General features: G+C 40.6%; 1 protein-coding gene across 1 annotated transcript; it reads right to left on the reverse strand.

The window, feature by feature from the left end:
- Positions 1 to 117: 117 nt before the first annotated feature.
- HPS3 (HPS3 biogenesis of lysosomal organelles complex 2 subunit 1) lies at positions 118 to 27,511 on the reverse strand. Its single transcript, XM_081953486.1, has 17 exons — positions 27,167 to 27,511; positions 25,579 to 26,079; positions 24,832 to 25,006; positions 22,664 to 22,752; positions 21,307 to 21,499; positions 20,723 to 20,804; positions 19,098 to 19,252; positions 18,794 to 18,902; positions 18,513 to 18,694; positions 15,856 to 16,030; positions 8,656 to 8,898; positions 8,165 to 8,350; positions 6,858 to 7,046; positions 6,068 to 6,175; positions 4,218 to 4,424; positions 1,657 to 1,747; positions 118 to 997 (listed from the first exon to the last, which is right to left on the reverse strand). The coding sequence occupies exons 1-17, from the start codon at positions 27,375 to 27,377 to the stop codon at positions 873 to 875; spliced, it is 3,021 nt and encodes a 1,006-aa protein (XP_081809612.1). The 5' UTR covers positions 27,378 to 27,511; the 3' UTR covers positions 118 to 872.

Raw genomic sequence — 27,511 nt, forward strand, 5'->3', positions numbered from 1 at the left:
CAACTTTTTAAATTGGCTTCATAATCTGATTTCTAATCTAATTCAGTTTTAGAAAACCTGAAGAAACTCATTGTTTGCAACACAAACAATGTCTACATGGGAGCCGATCTACTGAAACTTCTGGCTCTTCTTAGAATCCTTATGAAATTGTTTTTTTCTCTGTGAGAAACAAAACTTATTGAATAAGTTGAACATCTCACATTATGACTGATGTTTAGCAAAAAGCCCTGAATAACAATTGCAGTAAATATTTACTTAGGAAGGCCCCTTCGCAACATTATATGATTTCTAGTCAGCTCACATGCACCACCAGCAGTTTAGAGTGATGAAACTTTTCTAAAACCTACCCCAAGCAGCAAGGTGTTACGATAGGGGGAGAATAGGCAAGAAAGTTTTGGCCCAATTATCACATGTTTGAGGGGCAAGATTTACTTTTATATAGGCTTAATGCACTTATTCTATTTGGTCTTTCACCAAAATAATCTAGAGCCATTGCTGCTTTTTTTTGCAGCGCTCTTTGGGAAGATTCAAATAAAGAAGAGGCTGGGGGGTGGGGGGTGGGGTTGCATCTTACCAACATCTCCCCTACCTGTTTAGCTCAGAGTTTCTGAGCTATGGGAGTTGACGTCCAGACATCTTCATGCTGCCAAGGTTGAGAATCATCAGTTTACCTATACTGTACTGCTAACACAGATCAGATGACAATCTTTAGAGGTCCATCAAACCCTACACTTCCCATGTACATGGGAAAATGCCTGCAGTATCCAGCATTTAAAGTGTTAATTTAATAGTTCCATCATGAAGTTCTGTTCATTTGAGTAACTTTGCATCCCATAAAACCAATCCAAGGTAACAGGTGCTTCTCCTTATGTTTAAGTCACCAATCTTCTGCTGCACTGAAGCAAGTGGGGCAAGAAGAAGGCTGCATTCCCATCTTCAGGTAAAACATTAAGGAAGTCTCTCAATTCCAGTGCCGTGGCAATGACTGATAATGTTTCTGGCAAAAAAGAGACAAATGTCGTGTTTAATACTCCTGAGTAAAGCTAGTTCTCATTTTACAACCATTCATTTAATGATCATTTGAAGTTACAACACCACTGAAAAAAAGTGATGTACAACTGGTCCTTGCATTTATAACCACCAGAGCATCAATAAAGTCAAGTGATCAAAATTTGAGAGCTTGGCAACCAACATGTATTTATAGCGTCCTGATTGCCATTTGTGACCTTCCCAGAAAGTCAATGGGGGCAGGAAACCGGATTCACTTAAGAACTGTACTGATTTTCTGAAGAACTGCACCGATTTGCTTATCCATCGTGACAAAAAAGATAGCAAAATTGGGTGCAATTGCCGTGCTTAACAACAGAAATTCTGGTTCCAATTGTGGCATAAATTGAATACTACCTGTATCGCCACCAATGTAGATAAAATGGGTGGTGTAAAATTTTAATTAATAAATGAATGAGTAAACGTTGCTCCTTGAAGATGGTTGCTTGTGGTCTCCATCTCACAATGTGTGATTTGCACTGAATCCAGTTCTTCAATGTAGTCACTAAAGTGTAAACACTCCACAAAATCCTCTTGAGAGCAAAAGGCCATTCTATGTACTGCAAAAGCTCTACATTTCTGCTGTGCTATAAAAACTCATTTTGTTACCTTGCAGTGATGACAGAAATACAGGGTAGTTTTCACCAACATGTCTGGTTCGTTTACAGAGTTCAGGAAAAAGTTTGTTCCACCATAAAGCCTAAAGACAGTCAGAAAACAAGATCCAGGTAGAAAATCAAGAGTGTTATTCTTAAAGGAATACAACTTTTCTTCTTCTGTTGCTGCTGCTTCTGTTTATATTTACTCATAAAAGTATAGCAGTGAACATGTTACATAGAAAACCTTTAAATATGCCAGACTTGCTGCTCCTGTGTTCAAGATGTGATTTGTTCAGGAGAGGTTCAAGATCTATCAACCAATGAAATGGGATGAGAGCTCCCTCCAGTGTCATTCAAAATGCCGCAGAGCATAGGGCAGTGATGGCAAACCTTTTTTGGCTCAGGTGCCATAAGGGGGGAGCACAGGGGGGTTGTGCGTAAGCATGCCACACCCATAATGCAATGCGCTACCCCCCCAGTGCGCATGTATGCATGAGAGGCACTCCCTCCACTTTTTGCATACTTTTTTCGCCCTAACCAGGCTCCAAAGGCTTTATAGGAGCATGGGGACGGCGAAAACAACCTCCCCTGCCCCCTGGAGGCCCTCCAGAGGCTTCCCTGAAACCTCCAGAGGACTAAAAATGACCTTACGAGCAAACCGAAAGTGACTTCCGGTTTGCTCATAGGGCCAGTAAGCCCTCTGGAGGCTTTAGGGAAGCCTCCTGAAGGTCCCTGAGGCCTCCGGAGGGCTTAAATCGACCCTAAAAGCAAACTAGAAGTCCGTTCCCGAACTTACGGTTTGCCAATAGGGCCGTTTTTTTGAGCTCCGAAGGCTTCAGAGAAGCTCCAGAAACCTCCAGAGGGCCTCTGGAGGGGTGGGGGGGAGGCTCTTTTCACCCTCCCCAGGCTCCTATAAAGCCTCTGGAGCCTGGGGAGGGCGAAAAATGGCTTTAAAAAAAGCTGAACTCAGTTGGCCAGCGTGGGCATATGCACTGGCCAGCTGACGGCAACGCCTTGCGTGCCCTGACAAATGGCTCTGTGTGCCACCTGTGGCACGCATGCCATAGATTCGCCATCCCGGGCATAGGGGAGCAGCATTCAATGGCCTGTGATAACTCCTGAAGACTCACTTTCTGAATATTATTTATCATCTTGTCTCTTTCCTAAATTTTTGGAGTAATTCAGAATCTCAGGGAAACTATTCTGAGGGTCCAAAAAGACACTGTCTCTCTCTAAATGGAATACATATACTGACTAGCACTAATGATATTACCTAGTTTGAAATGAAATGTATGCAAGAAAACAAGCAAGGACCCCTCACAATTATATTGCTCCATTTTTATTTTAGTGCTATAAATATCAAGGAGCCTTGCCTGGACTAGCCTTTTTCAATCTGATGGCCTGCTGATTCAACTGGTTAGAAAATTTAAGAAGTATGGACTCAAAAACAATTGAGGTTGGGCAAGGTTAGAACTTCCTTCTGATGCTTAAAATGGGCACACAGGGTTAGTAACCCAATATACTTCCATATACATCTATGACACTGGTGGGTTTCGGATCCTGTTGCAACTGGAATGGGCAACGGGACCGTGCATCCACCACATGAACGTGCGCAGTGCGTGCATGCGTACTTATGGCCCGTGACGCTCCAGCTGATTGGCAGAGCGTTGCGCAGGTGTCTTACGCTCCGTGCATATGCATGGAAGCCCACAAAACCTCAAATACCGGTAAAGAGCATGGGCGGGCGGGTGAGCCCTCCGGAGCACCATACTGGAATGGTACCTGGTGCTCCTGGTAGGCACCAGTACGCCGTACCAGGGTGTACTGGTCGTAACCCACCACTGATCTATGATCTATTGTCAGAATAACCTACATACCGTGTTTCCCCAAAAACAAGACAGGGACTTATATTCTTTTGACCCCCAGATTAAGCGCTTGGCCTTATTTTTGGGGAGGTCTTATTATTTTTAAAGTGCAGGAGGCGTCGAGCATGGTCACCTCATGGCTGCTGCTGTGTTGCAATATTTTCGGGGAGGGCTTATTTTTGGGGGAGGGCTTACTTTCGCGCATGCGCTCAAAAGCCCGATTGGGTTTATTATCCAAGGTGGTCTTATTTTCAGGGAAACAGGGTATGTGGTTATTGTTAAGAAACTCCTGCAAAATTTATACAGCCAACAAGTATCAAAGACATACGTTTATATTTCAGGAGAACACAATCACTTTATAATATGAGATATGATAAGGCAAGCAAATGCCTGGCTGGGGAAACTACATTAAGGCAACAATAAAAAAATACTTTATAATCTTCAAAATTTTGCACCATGTGTTCTGGTAAGTACCGCCACGTCACCATTTTGACAAAATAGAAGTTAAGCACTTCCCACATTCAATACAATGGGGTCACTTTGCTCAGAGTTTTAAAACAATTGACTGGATATGGTACAATAAAATTACAACTGAGGAACTGATGTAATATAATCTTGTGCAACTATTAAAATGAAACTGCAATGGTTTGTGTTTTAGGAGGACAGGAAAAAACAGTATCAGAGAGCTATGAATATTAACACTCACCTGATTTTCATCCCTCAGCTCATGCTGGGCATAAGGTATGACAGCTTCAGGGCATCTATCCAGAAGTTTGTCAATAGCTGCTTTATGCTGTCCTAAACATGTATCACAAAGAACATGTATGCTCAGACCTGAGATGGAATCTTCTGGAATATTCTTCACATATGGGAGAATGGAGGATATTCTGAAGGATGGACTGCATAAGAGAGACTTCAGAAAGAAGGGGAGAAGAGACATATTAGATCTGGAAAAGGGACACCAAAATGAAAAAGAAATGAGCAATTTATCTTGATGTGAAGTTTTTGAACTTAAGGATTTAAAAGTTACAGCTCTTACTGAGGTTTTTATCTTTAAGAACTGCAAGATTGACTAGGACAGTACAGAATTGAACACTAAGTCTTCCTTTTCCCTTTGCTATTTGATGCTAGTCTTTAAAAGAATAGCCAGCAATAATTATTTTCCTCTAGAGCAGTTTTCCAGCACCTGCTTGATTATCCTTACCAGGCCTGCATAAACCAGCTCTCCCATCCTTCTATGGTGCCTGGTTGGGAAGAGAAGAGAGCTGGCTCCTTATGCTAGAAAACTTTATTCAGAGGGAGGGAAGGGTCAGACTAACTAAGTAAGGAGCTGATTATATGCTCACCCTTGAGGCTAGAAGGCTTATTGAAACTGTTAGTGTGACTGCAGAAGAGCAAACCTCAAATTCCAACTGCCATATCCATTTATGTCCTTAGTTATTTTATTTTGAGCTTTACTCTTCTTTCTTTATCTGGACTGCTGAGGTACCTCTGAGCCTGTTTTTGTTTTCAACCCTTGGCACTGAATGCTCAAGAAATTGGGGGGACAATACATTTCAGCAGGTTCTCTATAGCTTGGAGAATCTAGTGTACCTTTTATTTGCTAGTTAGCTCCTCACTTCTCTGCCTACAAGGGTCTCTCTTCCAACCATATCCTATGATTAGAGAACTTCTAGAATCTTTGTACTGCAGCTACTTCCCCTTCCTTCCTTCATATATAGCTCTCTCTCTTCTGTGCAAGTGTACACCAATTACACTCACATAATAGACAAACTACTTCTGGAATGAAGAGGGATAGAGCTACCAATAATATATAACATGTTCCTGTAGTGTCTCAATGTTAAGTTTCAATATAGGCATACTAGATTACTTTTTAAAACTTTACTTTAACACTTTTTAAAAAACAAAATTCCCTTAATGAACTGAGAGTGTTCTGCCATGGAGGAAATGGTTGACTACACATCTTGTGCAGGAGATAAGTCTCTTTCTCCTCACACTCATTACAATCAAATTGTCTGCATCCCAAGGACACATGATTGTCCCAAACTGAGAAAAATCTAAAGGCAACCCGGTGTGAACTATAAAAATCCAAATGACTCCCAGATGGCAGTGGAGAGTTAATTTTATTTTGTTTCGGTATCTTTTGCTGAAAACTAATGGTTGCCCAGATTTTTGCAAGCCAGAGGGTTTGGTTTTGAATCACAATTTGTGCACATCCAAATTAAATAGTAGTTTCTGAAAGGAGCTAGATTTATTTCAAAGGTATATATGGATGCTAAAATGCCTACCAGTGTTAAGAATCTTAAAAAAATATTTAACTGACTGAAAGCTATCCTCTTTTCTCAATTACAATAAATTTATTAATGGCTGTCATTACTTCTGCAATTGTTTAAAGATAATGCTATCATAGAAAATTTATTTAAAGGAATGATTATGTTTCAAATATACAGTTGTTGTACAATAACTGTGACCTGTAATTAAAGAGTAATTAAACTTCTTCTGGAGCTCTGATGGGGTGGGGAGAGAGAGGGGAGAGGAATATCATGTGTGTCATACTTGCAATTTTGAAAGATCATCACATGAATTCCAATCAGGAAGAGGTACTAACGACATCATGAATATAATCCAAGAAAATATAAGTCCATAATCACTGCAGGAATTTATCTGAAAGAACCAAACAAAAGATATTGTGAAAAAACAGAGAGTCATCTGCAAGTTTACATTAAGGTTTCTAATCCCATTTAACATTTACTGCAAAGATAGTCATCTTTACTTCATTAAAAAATAATCACAATAACCTACCATTTGATACTGCACTATTTTCTTAAGAAATTCAGGGTCTCTGATGATTAGATATTTTTAATTGTGCATTTAGACAGGTAAATAACAATTTCAGAACCGTATCAACTCTCTTAAGTATCCACTATTGCTGATATTTGGGGATTTCATATGTCATTTTTTTCTCCAATTAAACTTCACAAAAAATTACCCAGCCCAATTTCCCTTTGCTATATTAGTAGGATCACAGAATACTGTGCTCTCTGTGCTGCCCGTGCTACATGGAAATATGCTGGGAGCACATTGTAGGGAAATAAGAAATGATGGCACAGTGGTTAGAATGAAGTTCGATCCAGACTGGCTCAAAGTTGACTCAGCCTTCCATCCGTCTGAGGTTGGGTAAAATGAGGACCCAGATTGTTGTGGGCAATATGCTGACTCTGTAAACCACTCAGAGAGTGTTGTAAAGCACTATGGGGCTCTATATAAGTCAAGAATTGCTACTGCTATTCAAGCCTTGACTTATCCTGATGCACAGTCTCTCTCTTCCCTATCCAAAGTACTTTACCAAATCTTCAGTGGTTTTCAGAGGCTCAGTGTCAGGAAGCTCTTTCCTGGACAGTCTCCAGATATACTGTGTAGCAAGTTTAAAATGCAACTTCTGTGCAACATCTTCCTGAGTACATGCTACAAGCAAAGCTTCCCAGAAGTCTACCAAGAGTTGGGGAACAGCATCTTCATTTTTACCACTCAGCATCTGCGTTCCAAAAATATAAAAAAGAAGGAATTACTTGCACTGTACACCACTGCAGCTCTTTTCCCCTCAAAAACTGGGGAGGTCACTGGCTATCAAAGATTGTTCCAGTGTTCAATCACCTTTTTAAAAATACTGCTAAGCTTTAAATTGGTGGGTTCATTCTTCACTTTAACTCGGTGGTGGGATCAAATAATTTAACAACCAGTTCTCTGCCCTAATAACCAGCTGGGTAGGCGTAGCTCAGTGGTCATGCGACTGGGTGGGTGTGGCCAACTCAACGTCACTCACATCGATGGGCGCTTCGTCTTAGTTGTTACAATGTAATAAGGGTTAACCAGAGAGGCAGTTTCTGTAAGCACAGCAATAAAGATTAGGCTAGAAACAACACCAGAATGTTTCCTTCCTGCCTTCCTTACAGGAAGGCTTTACATCCCAGTAAAGTGGGGGGGGGAAAGCCAAAGTGAGATTTCTTCCAACAACCGGTTCTCCAAACTGCTTAGAAAGTTAACAGCCGGTTCTCCTAAATAGGTGCGAACTGATTGAATCCCACCACTGCTTTAACTGAAAAGTGAATAATGAACTGCAAACAAGCCTTACTTTGGTTAATTGATATGCATGAATCAAACTATTACATTCAGGTATAGTACAAAATTAGGAAAGAATAGATGTATTTTCCCAGAAAAAAAATCCACACTTAAAATTGATATTGCTTTTATCACTTTCAATTGTATGCCATTTCCCCATTAAAAGCCATGCTTCCCAGTGACAACAATTCGAATCAATCTTTGGCTTTATTAATTATCTATTACATGAATTAGACTATTGAATACTTTATATTTCTCGTTCGTAGAGTAGGTAGAAAAATGACTCCAATTTAATTTTTATATATGCTTTAATCATAAAGTCTACAGACGGGAAACAGAACTATTTTTGCAGATCTTAACTATAAGAAGTGGGGGCGGGGGTAGGAACTGTATTTTTATTTTATTTTCTATACTGTATTTTTATTGCATATCAGCCACCTAGAGTCACTATGAGCTAGTAGGCGGCCATATAAATTTAAATTTATATATTTAAATATATAAATAAAAGGAGAAAAAAAATGTTGCACAACAAACCTTGATATAAGAGCCTACTTCTTCCAGTTCCATTTTATTATTCTCATGTAAAGCCAATAATGAAGCTAGGAGAAATCCAGGTGTGGTCTCTTTGAGAAACAAAGCAAGTTCAGTTGGGAACATCTGTCCTTCAATGTGCTGTTTTAGAAGTCTTGGCTCCCGAATAAAACCACATACCAATTTCATCTGCAGATAAAACACAAGATCTAGCTGGTGGATTCTAGTCTACATTTTGAATGGTAGCTAATTCAATTTTTTAAAAAAAACAAACAAAAATATATGCTTAGACCAGATGACAGCTCTGCTCCTGTACTTTTATTGTTCTCCAAAAGGGTGAACAGACTGAAATGTCGTGGGGGGAAGCTTCACGGAAGATCTACCGGTACTTCCGAACTTAATTGTTGGAACCACTTACCTTTATCATGCTATAATGATATGTATGTATGTATATATGTATGTATGTATGATAGGTATCCCCCAATGATCCATACCTCTGCTTGGCTGTCTAGCTCCTTTTTACATCTCTCCCAATCCGCCTTTTTCAGAGCCACTGAAGCCTTGGCCAATGTCACCAGATGGTCAATGTCACCAGATGGCGCCATCTTTTCTATCAATTCCAGGTATTCCATTGCCATTTCTGGGCAGACATTTTTCATGCAAGGACTGCAGAGGATGTGGGGTATCTGGTTTGGCTCAGCACGGTGGAATATCTGAAGCACTTTTGCAGCCAAATCCTAAAAATGCAAACAGATATATAAATCTAGTTCTTGTTATGCTCTTATTTATAACACAACACATAAATGTAATCAGCGGTTATTAAACTCTCTAAAAGGTCATAAATAAAACAGCAGATTCACAGAATTGTCCAAGGAGACTTGCAGATTCAGGATTGCCTTGGCCAATTAAAGCCATTTACCAGAATATAAACTACTCTGGGAAGTCCTCTACTATCCCAGTGGAATTTCTTGCCATGGTGGGGGAAGAAACACTCTCAAAGATATCACTGACAATTGTGAGTCTTTTGAGATAGGTCATGTGATCATGAAATAGACTTCTCAAAAATGATTTTTTATTTTTGATGGCTTCAAGTGAGTCTTGGCTCCTGGCAATTGCCTGTGTCAGTTCCTGCAGTTTGCTGACAAGATTTCAGAAAGGATTTGCCATTGCATACTTCCTAAGGCTAAGAGAGAGTGATTGGCTCAAGGTCTCCCAGCTGGTTTTGTTGCTAATACAGGACTAGGACTCAAGGTTTCCTGGTTTCTAGCCAAGTGCCCTAACCATATGCCATAGGTCAGAGGTCCCGAAACTTGGCAACTTTAAGACTTGTGGACTTCAATTTCACAAGTTGAAGGTCCACAAGTCTTATAATTATAATTCATTCTAGTTGTTAAACAGGTAGTCAAATGATCAGTTTGATTTTAGGACATTTTTTTCATTAAGCAAATCACCATAGTTGCTAAGCAAATCCATTGTCCGCAGTAGACATTTCAAATGGAAATGGAAGTAAACACCAATTTCCGGGAGGGGGGGGGGAGCCATTCATCACAGCCACATGATCGTGGGATACTGCAAACAGCTATAAATATGATCACATGACTAGTGGTGGAATTCAAATAATTTAACAACCGGTTCTCTGTCCTACTGATTTCTTCCAACAACCAGTTCACCAAACTGCTCAGAAAGTTAACAACCGGTTTTCCCAAAGTGGTGCAAACTGGCTGAATCCCATCACTGCACACGGCCGTAGGAAGATGGGTGAGTGACCATTGCAATTCCAAATCACGGTTGGGTACATTTTTGGGTGTCCATTTTGACTAAAAGAGAAAACCAAGATGGTGGAGCAAAGTACCAGAGATATATTTGAAAGTTTTCTAAGTAAAATACTTGAAAGGTCTCCAAATAAAATATGCCAATTTGTGGGTCAATTTGCTCTCTGATGATGGAAAAAATCCCCTCAAAGAACTTTTGAAATGCAAACATGAGGAGAAGGTTATCAAACTGCTGAAAATACAGAGGACTATATAGCAGCCTGGGAAGAACTGGATATTAACTTTCATTTTCACCCTCACTATTATGGTTCAAATGTAAACCTCTCAACACAACTGAAAGAAGAATGACGAAAAATAAAAGACAAATTTGGGACTTTTTCTTTAAGGACATTAACAAGGTTAAAGATTTCGTGATAAAAAGAAAGGATTACAAGTTTTTGATACTTCCAGAGAAGAAAAAGATTTTACCCCGAAGATAAGCTGGAAGGGGTGATTTAAATTTAATGAGTCAAGTGGAATCAGGATGCAATTTTTCTCTGCCTGATATGTGCAACTGAAAGGAAGGTTTAAGTCAAAGTTTGAAAATGTATTATATATATATATATATATATGTATGTATGTATGTATGTATGTATGTATGTATGTATGTATGTATGTGTGTGTGTATATATATATATATATATATATATATATATATATATATATATATATATATATATATATATATATATATATATATATATATATATATATATATATATATATATATATATATATATATATATATATATATATATATATATTTGTGTTGTAATTGTACTGATAAATTGTACTGATGGTCTTTGTGATAAGCCGAAGGACAGAAAGAGGGAGTAGTGACCTTCCTCCCATATATATGTATGTCTTTGGTTGTTCGGGTTTTCTCCCGCGTAGAATTGGAAGTATCTTCACGACGTTTCGATGAAGTCTCATTCATCATCTTCAGGCTGGTGCTTCCGGCTTGGTGCTTCCAGGAGCAATGTGAGATCTCAGCCGGTTCCTCCTTTTAACTGCCAGTGGGGGTTTGTGCTGATTGGGTGGGAGCTTGGCTGCATTCTGATTGGGTGGAGGTGTATTCTGATTGGTAGGGGGCTTGGCTGTGTTCTGATTGGATGGGAGTTTGGTTGTGCTCTGATTGGATGGGGGCGTGTTCTGTTTGGGTGGGGGCCTGGTTGTGCTTGTGTTAGTCTGAGTTGCAGAGGGATTTGAGCTGGTGAGCTGCTTTACTGTTGTTTGGCTTCGCGTTTGTGGTCGTGCCACATCTCCGTGGTGGGCATCAGTTTGCTTAATGTATGGATCTGAGGGGTTTAAAGTGGCTAATAATGCAGCTGTGGTCTGGCTTCTGGTTTGTGGTCCGGCTTCTGGTTTGTGGTCTTTATCGGTGTGGGTTTGGGCTTGCTTTTTGCGTGGATGTGTGATAGTGACATCCTGTGTGGTTTTCGCGAGTGTGGGTCTGGTATCATTCTTTGTGTTAGGGACTCGTTTGTCAGTGAGGGCGGGTTTCCAAATGGCTGGTAGGCGGGAGGTATCATCTCGTTTATTCATGCTGTGTGGTCGTTTTTCTATCTCAATAGCTTCTCTGATTATTCTGTTGTTAAAGTGTTCAATTTTGGCAATAGTTCTGGTCTTTTTAAAGTCTATATCATGTCCTGTGGCTTTGAGGTGTTGGACCAGGGAAGAAGTTGGTTCCTCCTTTCTGACTGAGTTTTTGTGTTCTTCAATGCGTGCCTTTATTCTTCTGTTGGTTTGTCCGATGTATGTGGTGGTGCAGGTGGTGCATGGGATTTCATATACTCCTTGATTTTCTAACTCTATTTTGTCTTTGGGGTTTCTTAGGATGGTGGATATTTTTCGGTTTGTGTAGAATGCTGTCTTGATGTTGTGTTTGTGGAGGATCTTGCTGATTCTGTCTGTGGTGCCTTTTATGTATGGGAGGAGGGCTTTGCCGTTTTCTTGTTCACTGTCTTGGATTTTAGTGGGGTTTTCTTTTTGGATTAGGTTAGTGATATTGTTTCTTTGGAATCCGTTGGCTGTTAGTACGTTGGTGAGAGTGTGTAGTTCGGTTTTGAGGTGTTGTTCGTCTGCTAAGCGTTTTGTTCTGGAGATGAGTGTCTTGGCTACAGAGTTGATCTGTGCTGGGTGGTGGTGTGAGAGTGCGTGCAAATAGCGGTTTGTGTGTGTTTTCTTCTGGTAGATGGTGTGTCCTAGGGATCCATTGGATTTCTTATAGACTAAGACATCCAGGAAGGGGAGTTGGTTATTGGCTTCTGTTTCCATGGTGAACTGTATTTTGGGGTGTAGGCTGTTGAGGTGTGTGAGGAAGTTGTCCAGTTTATCTTTCCTGTGTGGCCAGATTATGAAGGTGTCGTCTACATATCTGAGCCAGAGTTTGGGTTTGTGATCGGATTTTTCTAGAGCTTGGGTTTCAAAGTGTTCCATGAAGAGGTTAGCAATGACAGGTGAGAGGGGTGATCCCATGGGTGCTCCTTCTATTTGTTTGTATTTTTGTCCATTATAGATGAAGTATGTGTTGGATAGGCAGTGGTTGGTCAGATCTAGGATATGTTTGGGGGGGTTGTATTTATTTTGGATAGCTGTCAGGGCTTCTTTGATTGGTACTTGGGTGAAGAGGGATACAACATCGAAGCTCACGAGTAGGTCGCTGGGCTGTAAGTTTTGTTTCTTTATGATCTCTATGAACTGGAATGAGTTTTTTACGTGTGAGGTGATGGATTCTGCATAGGGCTGTAGTTGTTTGGCGAGAAATTTGGCTAGGTTTTGTAGAGGTGAGCCTATGGAGCTGACTATGGGTCTGAGTGGGGTTCCTTCTTTGTGTATCTTGGGGAGACCATAGAGCTTAGGGCATCTGGATGATTTTTCTCTGGGAATGATTCTTTGCTGAATCTCTTCGCTGATGGGGGAGGCTTTTATTTTGGATCTGGTGGTTTTTTCTAAGTAGGTGGTGGGATCCGTGCTTAGGGGTTTGTAAGTGGAGTCTTGGAGTAGGTTGGTTAATTTGGTTTGGTAGTCAGATGTGTTCATGACCACCGTGGAGTTCCCCTTGTCTGCTGGAAGGATTATTATGCTAGTGTCTTCTTTTAGGTTAAGTAGTGCTGTCTGTTCCTCTTTGGGTAAGTTGCTTTTGGGGGGCTTGCTGGTGCAGAGGATGTTGGACAAAGCAACAGAAGAATAAAGGCACGCATTGAAGAACACAAAAACTCAGTCAGAAAGGAGGAACCAACTTCTTCCCTGGTCCAACACCTCAAAGCCACAGGACATGATATAGACTTTAAAAAGACCAGAACTATTGCCAAAATTGAACACTTTAACAACAGAATAATCAGAGAAGCTATTGAGATAGAAAAACGACCACACAGCATGAATAAACGAGATGATACCTCCCGCCTACCAGCCATTTGGAAACCCGCCCTCACTGACAAACGAGTCCCTAACACAAAGAATGATACCAGACCCACACTCGCGAAAACCACACAGGATGTCACTATCACACATCCACGCAAAAAGCAAGCCCAAACCCACACCGATAAAGACCACAAACCAGAAGCCGGACCACAAACCAGAAGCCAGACCACAGCTGCATTATTAGCCACTTTAAACCCCTCAGATCCATACATTAAGCAAACTGATGCCCACCACGGAGATGTGGCACGACCACAAACGCGAAGCCAAACAACAGTAAAGCAGCTCACCAGCTCAAATCCCTCTGCAACTCAGACTAACACAAGCACAACCAGGCCCCCACCCAAACAGAACACGCCCCCATCCAATCAGAGCACAACCAAACTCCCATCCAATCAGAACACAGCCAAGCCCCCTACCAATCAGAATACACCTCCACCCAATCAGAATGCAGCCAAGCTCCCACCCAATCAGCACAAACCCCCACTGGCAGTTAAAAGGAGGAACCGGCTGAGATCTCACATTGCTCCTGGAAGCACCAAGCCGGAAGCACCAGCCTGAAGATGATGAATGAGACTTCATCGAAACGTCGTGAAGATACTTCCAATTCTACGCGGGAGAAAACCCGAACAACCAAAGACATACATACAAACACCCGCGAAAACCTCAGAAAACATATATATATATATATATATATATATGTTTTCGTAGATTTTCACGGGTGTAGGTATGCTGGTTTTGTTGTATTCGGGTCTTTTCCCGTGTAAGGTTGAGATTGTCTTTGCAACGTTTCGGCAGGATCTCACCTGCCACCTTCAAGCAATGTGGGCTTAAAATGGGAACGGAGCTGCCGTCTTTCTGTAAATCTTGGTGGGAGGGGATGGGATGCTGGCTTTTTTTCAGTAAGTGGAATGATTGGTTGTGTGGTTGTATCATGATTGGTAGATTGGTGCTGATTGGTGCAGGCTGTGTGTGCATTGTTGTTTTGTATTTTAACGGCTTGGGTGGTGGGTGGAGTTCGTTTTTTGGCTAGGGCTGGTTTCCAGATGTTTGGTAGGCGGGAGGTATCATCACGTTTGTTCATGCTGTGGGGGTGTTTCTCTATTTCGATGGCTTCCATGATTATTCTCTTGTGGAGGTGTTCTGTTTTGGAGATTAACCTGGCTCCTTCAAAGTTGATTTCATGTCCTGTAGCTTTAAGGTGCTGGAAAAGGGAGGAAGTTTTTTCTTTTTTTCTTACTGCGTTCTTGTGTTCTGTGATGCATGCATTTATCCTTCTGTTTGTTTGTCCTATGTATATTGCTGGGCAGATTTTGCATGGTATTTTGTAGACTCCAACTAGAAAACCAAGGAGTCTACGAAATACCATACGAAATACCGCGCGGGCTGTGATGGGGAGTACGAGGTACTCCCACGTAACACCTCTCCTGCGCGAGCTGCACTGGCTGCCTGTGGTTTTCTGGGTGCGTTTCAAGGTGCTGATTACCATCTTTAAAGCGCTCCATGGCACGGGACCTAGTTACTTGCGGGATCGCATCCTCCCACATACATCCCTGCGGCCAATACGCTCACACAGGGAGGGACTTCTCCTGGTGCCGTCCACTAGGCAATGCCAGCGGGCGACACCGAGGAGTAGGGCCTTCTCTGTGATGGGCCCAACCCTCTGGAATGACCTCCCCCCTGACATTAGAACCACTTCTGACCTCTGCTCCTTCCGGCAAAAACTGAAGACCCACCTGTTCCGATTAGCAGGCCTGGCATAATTCAACTGTCCCTCCTGGCAAATGTATTATATCTGGTTATTTTAGGTTTTTTTTAATTTACTGTATTTGTTTTTTAGGGGTTTGAATTTATTTTATATCTGCTTTGTACAGTTCTTTTAACTGCATTTTAACCTCCTCCATGTCAATTGTCAACTGTACATATTTAATTTTATTGTATCTTGTTATATTTTGTGTGAACTGTACACCGTCCCGAGTCCCTTGCGGGAGAGGGGGCGGTCTAGAAGCATTAATATTATTATTATTATTATTATTATTATTATTATTATTATTATTATTATTATTATTATTATTATATAATTTTTTTAAAAAAGTAATTCCAAATGGTCACTAAGTGTCAGTCAAGGCATAGCTCTACGCTAAACTGGCTTTCTTTTATATATGGCACAGGGGAACTATAGCTTCTCAGTGTATAACAGCAAACCTATTGACTGTTTAAAGTTGTGATCCTAAATCTGCTTACCAAAGATTAGCAGGTCTAATTTCTGAAGAAACACTGTATTTGCAGTATTTATTTAACATTCTGGTGGCCAACAGTAAAGAAGTTAGTCCCACTAATTTTCTTAAATGCTTCATTCGTTCCGTGGACTCTGTTCATTGTTGTGAATGGAAGACAAGAGTCAAAACAAGGCATGAACCTTCTTATGGTGAAAGGACAACCAAAGAAATCTTATCATCTTACTTCATTTAGCTTTTCATCTATGTCTTCATACAAGGAGTGCTGCAAGTAGAATATAAAACCTTTTTCATACTTCTGTGTTTTATCTTCAAATGTTACTCGCTTCAGAATGTCAGATATAGAAAGGCTGGACATTTTATAGTAAGGGAGTGAAAGATGGAAGTCTTTAGTGTCAAACCTGAAAGCATAGAAGTCAACAAAAAAGACATTAAAATCCATTTAATATGAGCACTTTAATAAAACAAACATCTCCCTGTTTGGGTAACTATAATTAGAGTTGGTCTTTTGACAGTCTTGTGCTAAAAACATAGACACAGATCAGATTTATTTTGCAGGAAGAGAAGCTCAACCATTAGACTGGGAAATTTCAGACTTCTTACTTTCCCTTCAAACTTAGCACATGCTGTTAAAGTAGACAGGTACAGATCACAGTACAAAATTAGGAAAAAAGAGCTGGAGAATAGAAGCAGAGAAGATGAAGGCAAGATCCATGCTAGGTTAACTATGAAGCTTCTTAATTTCGGTGTATATTGTTCAGGCATATAAGAGAAGACTCCTTTCAATAAAAATGTGGGATGGAAGGACACTTCGATTCCCACCATGGAAGAATGGTTACAGAAATTGATGGGAGTTGGCTGAAACGGCAAAACTGACTACTTTGCTTAAAGAAAAGAACATAAGTACTTTTGTTTCCACATGGAAACCGCTTCTGAACTTCGTGCTTGATGTTCAAAGAATGTAACTCTGACTTTGGGTTTTACAAATTAGACTGATAGATCTTTATAGAAATGACTTGTTCATACTATTATGGAAAAGCAAAAAGCTGTGACTTGATGTTGATGCCTTGTTTTACTGTAACAGAGAGAGTCGGAAGTCAAGGCTTTTTCTCTTCCCCATCTTTTCTCACTTCACTTTCCCCTTTCCCCTCCCTCCTCACTGCTCTTCTATTTACTTTTGTATTTTGTACTTCATAATACTCTATAACATAATAAAAATGTTTTTTAAAAAGTAAAAATGTGGGCAGTTGAAAGCAGAAGTTCAAGCTGCTTCTTAATCATATCATATATAAATCAAACAGAAAGGTATGGACTGGGAGATTTATTGCAAAGTCCTTTATTTTCCTAGACATTCTGTATTCTCAAAATGAATTGACTACAACTCCCATTTTCTGCTATTGCTAAAGATTATGGGACTTGCAGTCCAAATCAGTTGGAATCCTCCAGTGGTACACACACACAAATCACACAGTGGATATATATGTGATAATATATAGATATACATAATATATACATAACCTGGGCTGATCTATTCTCCCTTCCTTTCTGTTAGCTAAGCTGAAGATGTAGAGGGGTTACTTCAGCTGTACGTTTCAACCCCAAACCACCCCAGTGAGGCTGTCGAAGTGATGTCCCGGTGTTTGGAAGCCGTCGGGGTCTGGATGGGGGACAACAGACTCAAACTCAACCCCTCCAAGACTGAGTGGCTGTGGCTACCGGTACCTCGGTTCAGTCAGCTGATTCCAGCGCTGGCCATAGGGGGCGAACAGCTGCCCCCTGTGGAATGGGCGCGCAATTTGGGCGTCCTCCTAGATGCCCGGCTGTCAATGGATGACCATGTGGCAGCCGTGGCAAGGGGGGCGTTCCACCAGGTTCGCCTGGTGCGCCAATTGCGCCCCCTCCTGGACCGAGATGCCCTACGCACGGTCACTCATGCACTGGTGACGTCTCGCCTGGACTACTGTAATGCTCTCTACATGGGGCTTCCCTTGGGACACGCCCGAAGACTACAGCTAGTCCAGAACGCAGCCGCGCGGGCAGTCATGGGGAGTACCAGGTACTCCCATGTAACACCGCTCCTGCGCGAGCTGCACTGGCTGCCTGTGGTCTTTCGGGTGCGTTTCAAGGTTTTGACCACCATCTTTAAAGCGCTCCATGGCATAGGGCCCAGTTACCTGCGGGATCGCGTCCTCCCACATACATCCCAGCGGCCAATTCGCTCTCACAGGGAGGGGCTTCTCCTGGTGCCGTCCGCTAGGCAATGCCAGCGGGCGACGCCAAGGAGTAGGGCCTTCTCTGTGATGGGCCCAACCCTCTGGAATGACCTCCCCCCCGACATTAGAACCACCACTGACTTCCGCTCCTTCCGGCAGAAACTGAAGACTCACCTGTTCCAACTGGCTGGCCTGGCCTAATTTCAACGCCTATCTCCTGGCATATATATTTTTACTGGTTTTTAAGGGGATTACTGTGTAAACTTAATTTTATAGGGTATTGGGGTTTTAATGTCTGTATATTTTAATTATTTATTAGCAATACAGTCCTGCACATCTTTTATCCTCCTCTTATCTATCTATTTATATTTATATGTACATACTGTCAATTTAGTAATTTTAATTGTTTTAATGATGTATTTTGACATGGACTGTACACCGCCCCGAGTCCCTTTCGGGAGGGGGGGCGGTCTATAAGCGCTAATAAATTCAAATTCAAATTCAATTCATCTTCTTTAAGACATGAACATAGTAGTGCTAACCTACTATGATGGCCTCTAAGGCATTGCATGGTCTTTAAGAAGACAATTCTCCAATGAAGTCCCCAGTATAATTCCCTCCCTGATATGATCCGAATAAAGATTTTTCTTGCAAAATTAAATATTCAAACCTGCTGTAACAGTCTCCAAGAAGAGCGCAACTCTCATGAAATGCTGCTAGCAGAGCTTTCTCCTCCTCCAAATCTTTCAGAGCAGGATCCATTAAAGCTGTTCTGACTAGCAAATGAGCTTCACTTAAGAGATGAATACAACTCTCCGTTCTTACATTTTCATAGGTCTTGCTGTATTCTACCTAAAGCAGAAAAAGAGGTCACTTTCAGGTTTATGTTAGGACACAGTACATTATCCTACTCCTATAAGCCAATAAAATAAATGCAGAATAGTACAGTACCATTTCTTTGTAGAGTTGGAGAGTTGACGTTGTGTTCACAATATACAAATTCCAACCACGTTCAGATTCTGGGGGCACCTTGGTTTTGATGTTATCAGTCTTTCGGTAACTGAAAGGATACATATGCACTAGTGAATTTTGAATTTGCAACTATAATAATTTTGTCAGCTATTTTAGGATTCTTTCAATAGCAATAGAAAGGCAAGAATATATGTTCAAGATGATCAGTTGCTGAGTGACCTCCTTCTGACCCCAAACTTCAAAATCTTGCCTCCACTCCAAAACTCAAAACTGTTATACTTACAGAAGTCTTCGTTTAAATGTTTTTTTCTCAAGAAAATCCTCAGAATTTGCTTTTGTCAAAATGATGATATGGTGTTTGAAGTGAGAGATGGCTTTCAATCCTATAAAAAGCTGCATCCTCAAGGTACAAACATCAAGAGACACGGGGGGACAAGCCTGTGAAGAAACAGTGTATCTTTACATTATTATATCTTTAAATTCTCTAGAACAGAAAATGGATCACTTGCCATCCTCCAACACCCATTTGTGACCTCAAGGCATCCCAAGTTGGCCAATAGCTTCATCCATCCACCTGATCCTTAAAAGTTGCTCCAAGAGTCACTGAAAATCAGGTGGTATCCCAAATAAATGAATAAAAAATTCTCCCCAAAGCGTGTAATAAAATAAACCCAAGGTTTATTATTTTAAGGTTTCTTAAATCTTTGTGGGCTTTTAATAATAGCTTTATGAGGTGTGATGATGGTACAATTCTATACATATTTACAAAGATATTTTATTTTGTTTTCCTAATATTGTATTTTTTGGAGTATCAGACACACATTTTTCCCCCTAAAAGAGGGTGAAAATTTGGGTGCTTCTTATATACCGAATGTAGCCCTGCCCACCTGTCCCACCCTTTGGCCTCTGCCTCCCAGCAATTTGTAGCAAACAGCAAATAGCCTGTTTGTTTCAGCTTCAGCACAAGCAGCTGATTGTCATTTGGATCTGCCACCGACAATCAGCTGTTTCAGGCTGCAGGGATTGCCATTGCCTATTGCTGCTTCCGGGCGCCCCATTTTTAGCCTCCATATCCGATTTTTGGCCTCTGCGTGCCCCACACTCCATTTTCTGCCCATTCCAATCCCCTCCACCCAGATCATGCGAAAAATGGGGTGTGTGGAGGCCGAAAATGGGATGCGTGGAGGTGGCAATAGGCTATGGCAATCCCTGCAGCCTGAATCAGCTGATTGGAGGCCCGACAATCAGCTGCTTGTGCTAATCAGGCTGTGCTGAAATTGAAACGGGCTGTTTGCTACAAGGAGGCAAATTGCAGGGAAGCAGAGGCAGATTTCCCCACCTTGTTTTCCTCCCCAAAAGCTAGGTGCGTCTTATACTTCAGAGTGTTTTATACTCTGAAAAATACGGTAATTCACTTGTGTTTTTAAACACTATTCAGGCATCATTAACTTAGGAGTACTTCTTAACACTTCTAATATAAATGTTACCCAATGAGGTTGGAATGATACCCAGACATGTGTTCCAAGAGATGTTTACTGGAAAAAAACATCTAATGGGTTTAAATTACTTTTTACTGAACTATCTACTCAAGATAACTTCCTTGATCAGAAACTGGTAGCTCAATTTTTTCAAATATGCTGATGAAGTTAGGATATTTCTGTTGAAATACACATTTTATATTAGCTTTGCTGTTTTTGTGTCCATCTTGAAACTCTTCAGACTTCATTTTCATCTTCACCATGAAGCCATCCCACAGCTAGTCAACGCTACCTCTAAAGCAGTGTTTAAGGTTTTCTTAACCTCAGCAATGTTAAGATGTGTGAACTTCAACTCACAGAATTCCCCAGCTAGCATGCTGAAGTTCTAAAAGGTTGCCTACAAAGCTAATTCAGAAATGAATCAGAGCACCTTTAATGTTGTATCAATGTAGGGGTCTTGGCTCCGAGCTGCTACTGCACTGCATCTCACTGTAAAGCACTGTAGGTTGTTGCTAAGTGGAAAAATTAAAGAGAAATTAGGCTGGGATATATCCATCAGTCCACTGCCAATATGTTACCTTGCAAATGTGTTATATAAAAGACTGTTCAAGCAGGAGAATTTTAAGGGTTAAACACCAAAGCATACAGAATATCAGGTTGAAGAAAAAACAATCTTGATTATTAGTGTGTAACAATGTAAACACAATACACTGTGAAATATATAGAAGTATTGTTTGAACTAATCAGCTAGAGATAGAGATAGATTTTAGAGAAGGATTTTCTAAAATAAAACTTTTTTTCATTCCAGCATTAAATTCCTGCCCCATTTCATGTTGCACCATGTAGAATTTTATCTATATACATCTGGTGAATCAAAAATAAATGCTGCTTATCAATATATATTCTTGGCCACCTGTGCTCAAACTCTGCAACCCATTTCTCAACACAGAACTTGAACTACTGGTGGAATGTTCTGGACCTCAATGAAGGATGATGGACAATAAAATGTGATACCTTGTAATGACATGCAGGAACTGTGGTGTAAGAACTGCTTGCTGAGATCTTTCTGAATACTGGTAGGTAGAAATAAGTTCCACTAAGTTATTGATTGTGTATAGATATGCCACATGTGGTAGAGAGAAAAAGCAAAACAAACTCAGGAATTCTTGTTTAGTTGTATCTTCTTCCCTAGCCGCGACAGAAGTCCCTAGATGAAAAAAAAAGAGAAAAGAGAATATCTAGCACCAGACACTAGGTAAGAGTTGCAATCTTTGAGCCTTCTCTTGATCCAATAACTTTAGAAACAACTTTAGAAAACTACATGAACTATAGGGGGTCTGGCTAATCTAATTGGGGATGATAATGATGTCAATGAAGATATATTTGGTTTCTATGATCATTCATCTCATTCAAGTGTCTATGGATGATGCACTGTAAGTCAACACACAAAGAAAGCATCATATTGGAGAAGGAAATATATGCTAACAAGCTTTCTGTAACACCAATTCAAGTACAGCAAAAATGGTGCAATCCACATTAAAAATAAAATCAGAAGGCTTAAAGAACCTGAAATTTATAGAAATACAAAAGCCAGACAAACCTTGTGGAAAACACCAAAGGGAGGGAAAAATTCCCTGCAAACTATCTAATGAGGATTGAGTATGTTTAGTGGATCCAGAATTCTGGCATTCTGATAGGAGAAAACAAAAGCAAGAGGAAGCACAATAGGAACATTCTTGAAGAAGAAAAAATGACTGATTGGCCAGCTTCTTGGTGCAACAATTTGTTGCAGACTTTTCTCACATGCTCTAAACTCCAATTGATCCTGGAGCAAAATTACCATTAGTAACAGAAGGGCATCTAAAACTAGATTAACATTTATACCATATGAATTAGGAGATGTTTTGTGGGTTGAGTACAAGAGCCCTGTTCCAACAATCTCTTCTCATAATCAATAGATCCTTCTCTCTTATTCCATCCAACTTTGTTACATCATGGTACAAGCTCAAAGAAATTTTTAAAATAAAAAATGAATTTAAAACATTGTATTTAATTAAAAAATATTGTAACCTCTAGAAACTTTCAACTGAATTTATATAAATTTTAAATTGTCACAGTATTCCAATTTAAGATTGGATTTATGATTTATGGAATTATGAAATTCTCACAAAAAAGCTATTTTAAATATGACTCTGACACAAATTCTTAAGTTACTGAAAGTGAAGTTTGCTTTCAATATATGGTATTGTATTTATTGAAAATGTTTCCTCATTGTAAGCTATAGCTTATCTATAATATGGTCATCTAATATTGGAAATGGGGTATATTTCTCCACAACTTCCATAATCATATTGTAGATTGAAAAATGTACCTGATTCATATATTGGAAGCAGCTGAAGAGAGTGCAGTTTGGCATCTTCAACAGAAAAAGGAAATGAGGACACATCAAGAGCAAAACGCCTACAAAGAAGAGTGAGAAATGAAAAGGTAAGCCAGTCGTTTTCTACTTTTACAATGAAATCACAAGAATCTTTATGCAATTTCTTGCGCTTTCATATTGTATTGGAAACTGCTCCTGCAGAAGCAGGGTCCGAATTTAAGTAGGGTGCAGATCTCTTAAGATTTCTGTCCATTAGCAAACCAATATGTGAGACTGACTAGTCTTCCACTTTGAGAATTCCTTAATAGTTCTAACAATTTGCATTTTTTTTTGGCTAAAATAACCTCCTAAAACTGGCACATAAGACATTGTAGGTGTTCCTTTTGTTTTTTTTGCTGTATTAGAACAGAATAAGACTTGGAAGGGACCCTGGAGGTCTTGTACCCCAACCATGTGCTCAAACAGGAGACCCAGTGATGGCTAATCTTTTCTGGACCGAGTGAAGTGCGCGTGTGCCCAAACCCCCAAAATGCAATTTGCGCGTGGACCCTTGCATCTGCCCCACCCCTACACATGCATGCCCCAACCCCCCACGCGTATATGTGTGGCACCCCACATGCACACCCTGTCCTCCACGTGTGACAACGGGCATGTGTGCATGCCCCCACTGCATGCCTCCCGTGCATGCATGGCAGAGACCCAAAGACCAGCTGGCCACTGGGAGGTGCGCATGCATGCACGACAGAGCTGAACTGGGGTGATGGCTCGCGTTTCCACAGAGAGGGTGCTGTGTGCCACCTCTGGCACGCATGCCATCGGTTCACCATCATAGCCCTATACCATTCCAGATAAGTGGCTGTCCAGTCCCTTCTTAAAAGCCTCCAGTGATGGAGCACCCACAACTCCTGAAAGCAAGCCATTTCACTGGTTGATTGTTCTCCCTGTCAAGAAATTACTTCTTAGTTTTAGGTTAGATCTTCTTTGATTAGTTTCCATCCTTGGTTTCTTATCTTACCTTTTACTTAACATGGAAACCAAATAAATGGCTTACATAGTTTCTACAGATAAAAAGATCCAGTATAAATAATGGTAAATACTTTTTTACAAGTAGTCCTCTCACAATTGAAATTTCTGCTCTAGGTCAGTGTGGTTATAATGCAAATTATCACATGCCCAGACTGAGCATTTTTACCACAGTTTTGTTGTTAAGCAAATCAGAGAGTGGGTAAATGAATTGGGCTTCCCCGATTGACTTTGCTTGTTGAAAGTGGGGGGGGGGGGGGGAAGAGTCACAGATCACAATCAGAGGACCGCAAGAGTTACCACAGCAACTATTGTAAATGTAAACTAGTTTCCAAGCACCTGAAATGCAATCACATGCCTGTGGGGCTGTTGTGATGGTTAACTTCAAATATGGCTTGTAACAGTTTTTCTAAGACCATTATAATATTATGTTGACAAACTGTTGTAAGTTGAGGATTAATTGATTCATTTCTGAAAATGTTGGCTGCTGATACTTTACATCATTTATGAAATTATTTACATCAACATAACCAGTAGAATATATCACTATATTAGCTAGTACTTGCTGCTGGAAAAAGAGACACGAAATGCTACATTTTTAAACTTTGAACAACCCTATATATTAGAGAGGAAATCATGCCAGTAATATAACCAGTTTTGGGGGAATGGTTGCTGTTTTATCATCATTAGGGGGAAAACTATATACATGTGGACTCTGTCCTAGCAGCTGAAGAAAGACTAATATAGACAGAGATGAATTTAACATTGCCCATTTATCCATAGCTTGGAAAATGAACATTTTGTTTATGCCTGCTTTATTTTAACTAAACCAAGGAAGTTTCATTTTATATTTTTTGTAAGCTGCTGACACAATTACATAAGCTGTAATTTCATCTGTCAGTAGAAACTAGAGATGATATCCACAGGATGCTTTTAGTTTTAGCTTATTATAAGCTGTAAATATACCTTGCAATGAACATGTTATATGAATCAGATTTGCTAAAACCAGGTATATGGATCAAGTGAACCGATAATATTAGATGATGGTATTTGTTTCTGAAATGTTACTAAGCTATGTATTGTATACACAATACATATCTACAAAAATCTATTAATGATAAACAATGTTTTATTACCTGTACAGGACATATTGCACTTGGATATTTAAATCTTCATCAGTTAAGCTAATTGACTCCAAAATAACAGATATCTCACACTTGCTACTTTCTTCTCCAAGAAGTTCCATGGGCTGCTGACAGAAAACAAACCCATCTGATTCTGATTGAGTTTGATCAACTTCCTGTGTTATACCTTTAGTAAGCGGAAAAGAATGTCAGTATACAATGTCAACTCTCAAGACAACTAGAAATGAATAGAAGAAACATTACCATGTCTTCAAAGAAAAACAAGTCCAGTTGCCTCTTGAAAAAGCACCGTTGGGAAAGCCATGACCTGGATGACTGAGAATCTCCATAGTCATAAACCACAATATCACATCCCCCACTCTGACTTATATTGGCAATCCCAGTTGCTGTTATTGGGGGAATCTCACATGATTGCAGCATCCCATGGTCAGGTGATTGCCATTTGAAAACTCCTGCTAGCTTCTCCATTGATTTTACTTGTTGGAAGCTGGCAATGAATGTAGAATGCCATCATCTCATAATTGTAAGCTGGTTGCCAAGCATCCAAATTGCAAACATGTGATTACCGGATGCTGCAATGACCATAACCATGAGGATTGGTGGTAAGTTCCCCTCATTCACCACTGTTATAACAGAATGATTGTTGAATGAGAGCCAATTGCATGCTGCTTTCATCAAGACCAGAAAAGTCATCTTGAGAAGCAGTCTTGATCTGTGTATTTGAAATATCATACTGACCTTCATTAATGGGTATTTCAGGCTCTACAGATTCACAGATATGCTGTTTGCTATTACCAGCCAAAGTTACTTTCTCCCCAGTTAGTAGCTTGAAGACAAGGACTTCCAGTTCTGCTGTGATAGCAATATACCCTGCACAAAATGCAACTTCAGTTGGGGTGAACTTCTCCATGTGCAAAATTAAGGACCGTTCAAAGTCAAGCACTTTTACATCCTCACTCACAAATAAATGCTTCAAGTGGAATAATATCAACTTATTCTTGCAGCCAACCAGGAGGTCTCCTGATAGAGGGCAACAGGAGAAACATGTGGGAGGATCAGAAAGAGGGATTTCTATGATTGACATTTGTTCTTTTGAGGTCTCCGTATAGGAAGCTTCTGGGTTATGACCTTGCATCCGCACACAAACACGTGAGTTGCCAGAGGACATGCATCTCCAGTTAACATACACTCGTAAGAAGAGGGTGCTGTGTTTCTCCTCAATAGTGGCCACATAATCTCCTGAAAAGCAAAAATTGATTTTGAAAAAAACATGGCCAAAAATGTAAATGCCACAGTGAAACATAGGAGTGTGTATAATCAAACTATAATGTGAACTAAGTTTTTGAATTAGTTGGCAGTTCCATCAGAAGATCGTGCTAAATGCACCAGACTTTATATTTTGTATTTCTCATAATTAGCCACAATACCCTGATTTACTACATGGGGATTGTGTTACATCACACTGGGAAAGACTGTGTTTTTATGTCTGCTGATAACAGTTAACAGGAAAATCCTAGTAGTTTGTTAACAGCCATGCTGATCATATTGACTATAGAATAAGGAGGAACAGCATTCTTAGACAAAGTATTGGCTCAAATAGGAAACTCAAAGTTACTGGAAAGATAAGCTTGTGATTACAGTATGAGGTTGCCTTCAAATTAAGCACTAATCATTAGGCTTGATGTTGTACAAACCTCATAATTGCTTTTTGAAGGTATGATTTACAGTTTACATTTGGGGATCCTCAATATACTGTCTGGGGACAGTAATAAGCCCATACTTATAACATGCCTCCTTCTCTAGCTGATTCTTCCTTTAAATCAATAGGAAACTGGCATAGAGCAAGCAAAATTCCAGCATCTAACATCTTTTTCCCCAAGCCTGTCACTGAACCAATAATGAGTCCAGGGCACTCTATTTATAAATGCTTCCACCTTCCCAGAAAAAGTATCAAGGTAGAAGGGGAACATGGGGTAATTCACATACTGGAAAGAGTATAAAGGTTTATTATTTATTAAATGTATATGTTGCCTGACTATCGCTAACTCCTAAAGGGTGGAGTGCTTTCCTGGCATGATTTTATAAAGGATCAAGGGCCCCGAGCAATCATTTGATAAAAGTGCCAACAAGGCCAAAAATGATCACAAAATTCCCCCCAAACTATGTATGGCCCATCAAGACAAAAATTCTGGCTTCTGCTGGAGTGTGAGTGCCCATTCTTCGTTTAGGAAGGAAATGTCTGGTCTTCCGAAAAGGCAGCGTATTTCGTGAACTGTTTTCCTTCCCTCCGACTCGGTTCTGGATGTCCAACCAGGTTTGCGCTTACCCACTTCGCCGTAGGCCATGAACAGCACTCGGCCCAGGGTACTGAAGAAACCGAGCGGCTCGCAGAGTTCCGCAAACACTTCCACCTTGCAGGCGCCGGAGCCGCAGGCCACCAGGAGTACGTCCCGCCCGCAGCAGAAGAGCGCCGGCTCCTGCTTCAGAGGGACGACTTGCTGCGACCCGAAGGGGTGCAAGTTGTAGACCTGCACCATGGCTCCAGCTCGCCCAGGCTCCGCACCCCAAATCAACTGTCTCCTCGCCTCGTAGCCGCTGCAAAGGCTACCGCTTCCGCAAAGGGCCCCGCCTCAGGCCGGTCAGCTGGAAGGAGGCGTCAGTCGCGCCCCCA

The sequence above is a fragment of the Natrix helvetica genome, assembly GCF_964273705.1.
Source record: "Natrix helvetica genome assembly, chromosome: 5".
Taxonomy (NCBI): domain Eukaryota; kingdom Metazoa; phylum Chordata; class Lepidosauria; order Squamata; family Natricidae; genus Natrix; species Natrix helvetica.

Coding starts and splice junctions, on each gene's coding strand:
- HPS3 (XM_081953486.1), bottom strand. CDS start 27,377: ATGGTGCAGGTCTACAACTTGCACCCCTTCGGGTCGCAGCAAGTCGTC. Junction 6,176..6,857: donor TGAAAACCACTGAAGATTTG/GTAAAGTACTTT, acceptor TGGTTCTTTCAG/ATAAATTCCTGCAGTGATTA. Junction 4,425..6,067: donor ATGATCTTTCAAAATTGCAA/GTATGACACACA, acceptor TTCTTTCTGAAG/TCTCTCTTATGCAGTCCATC.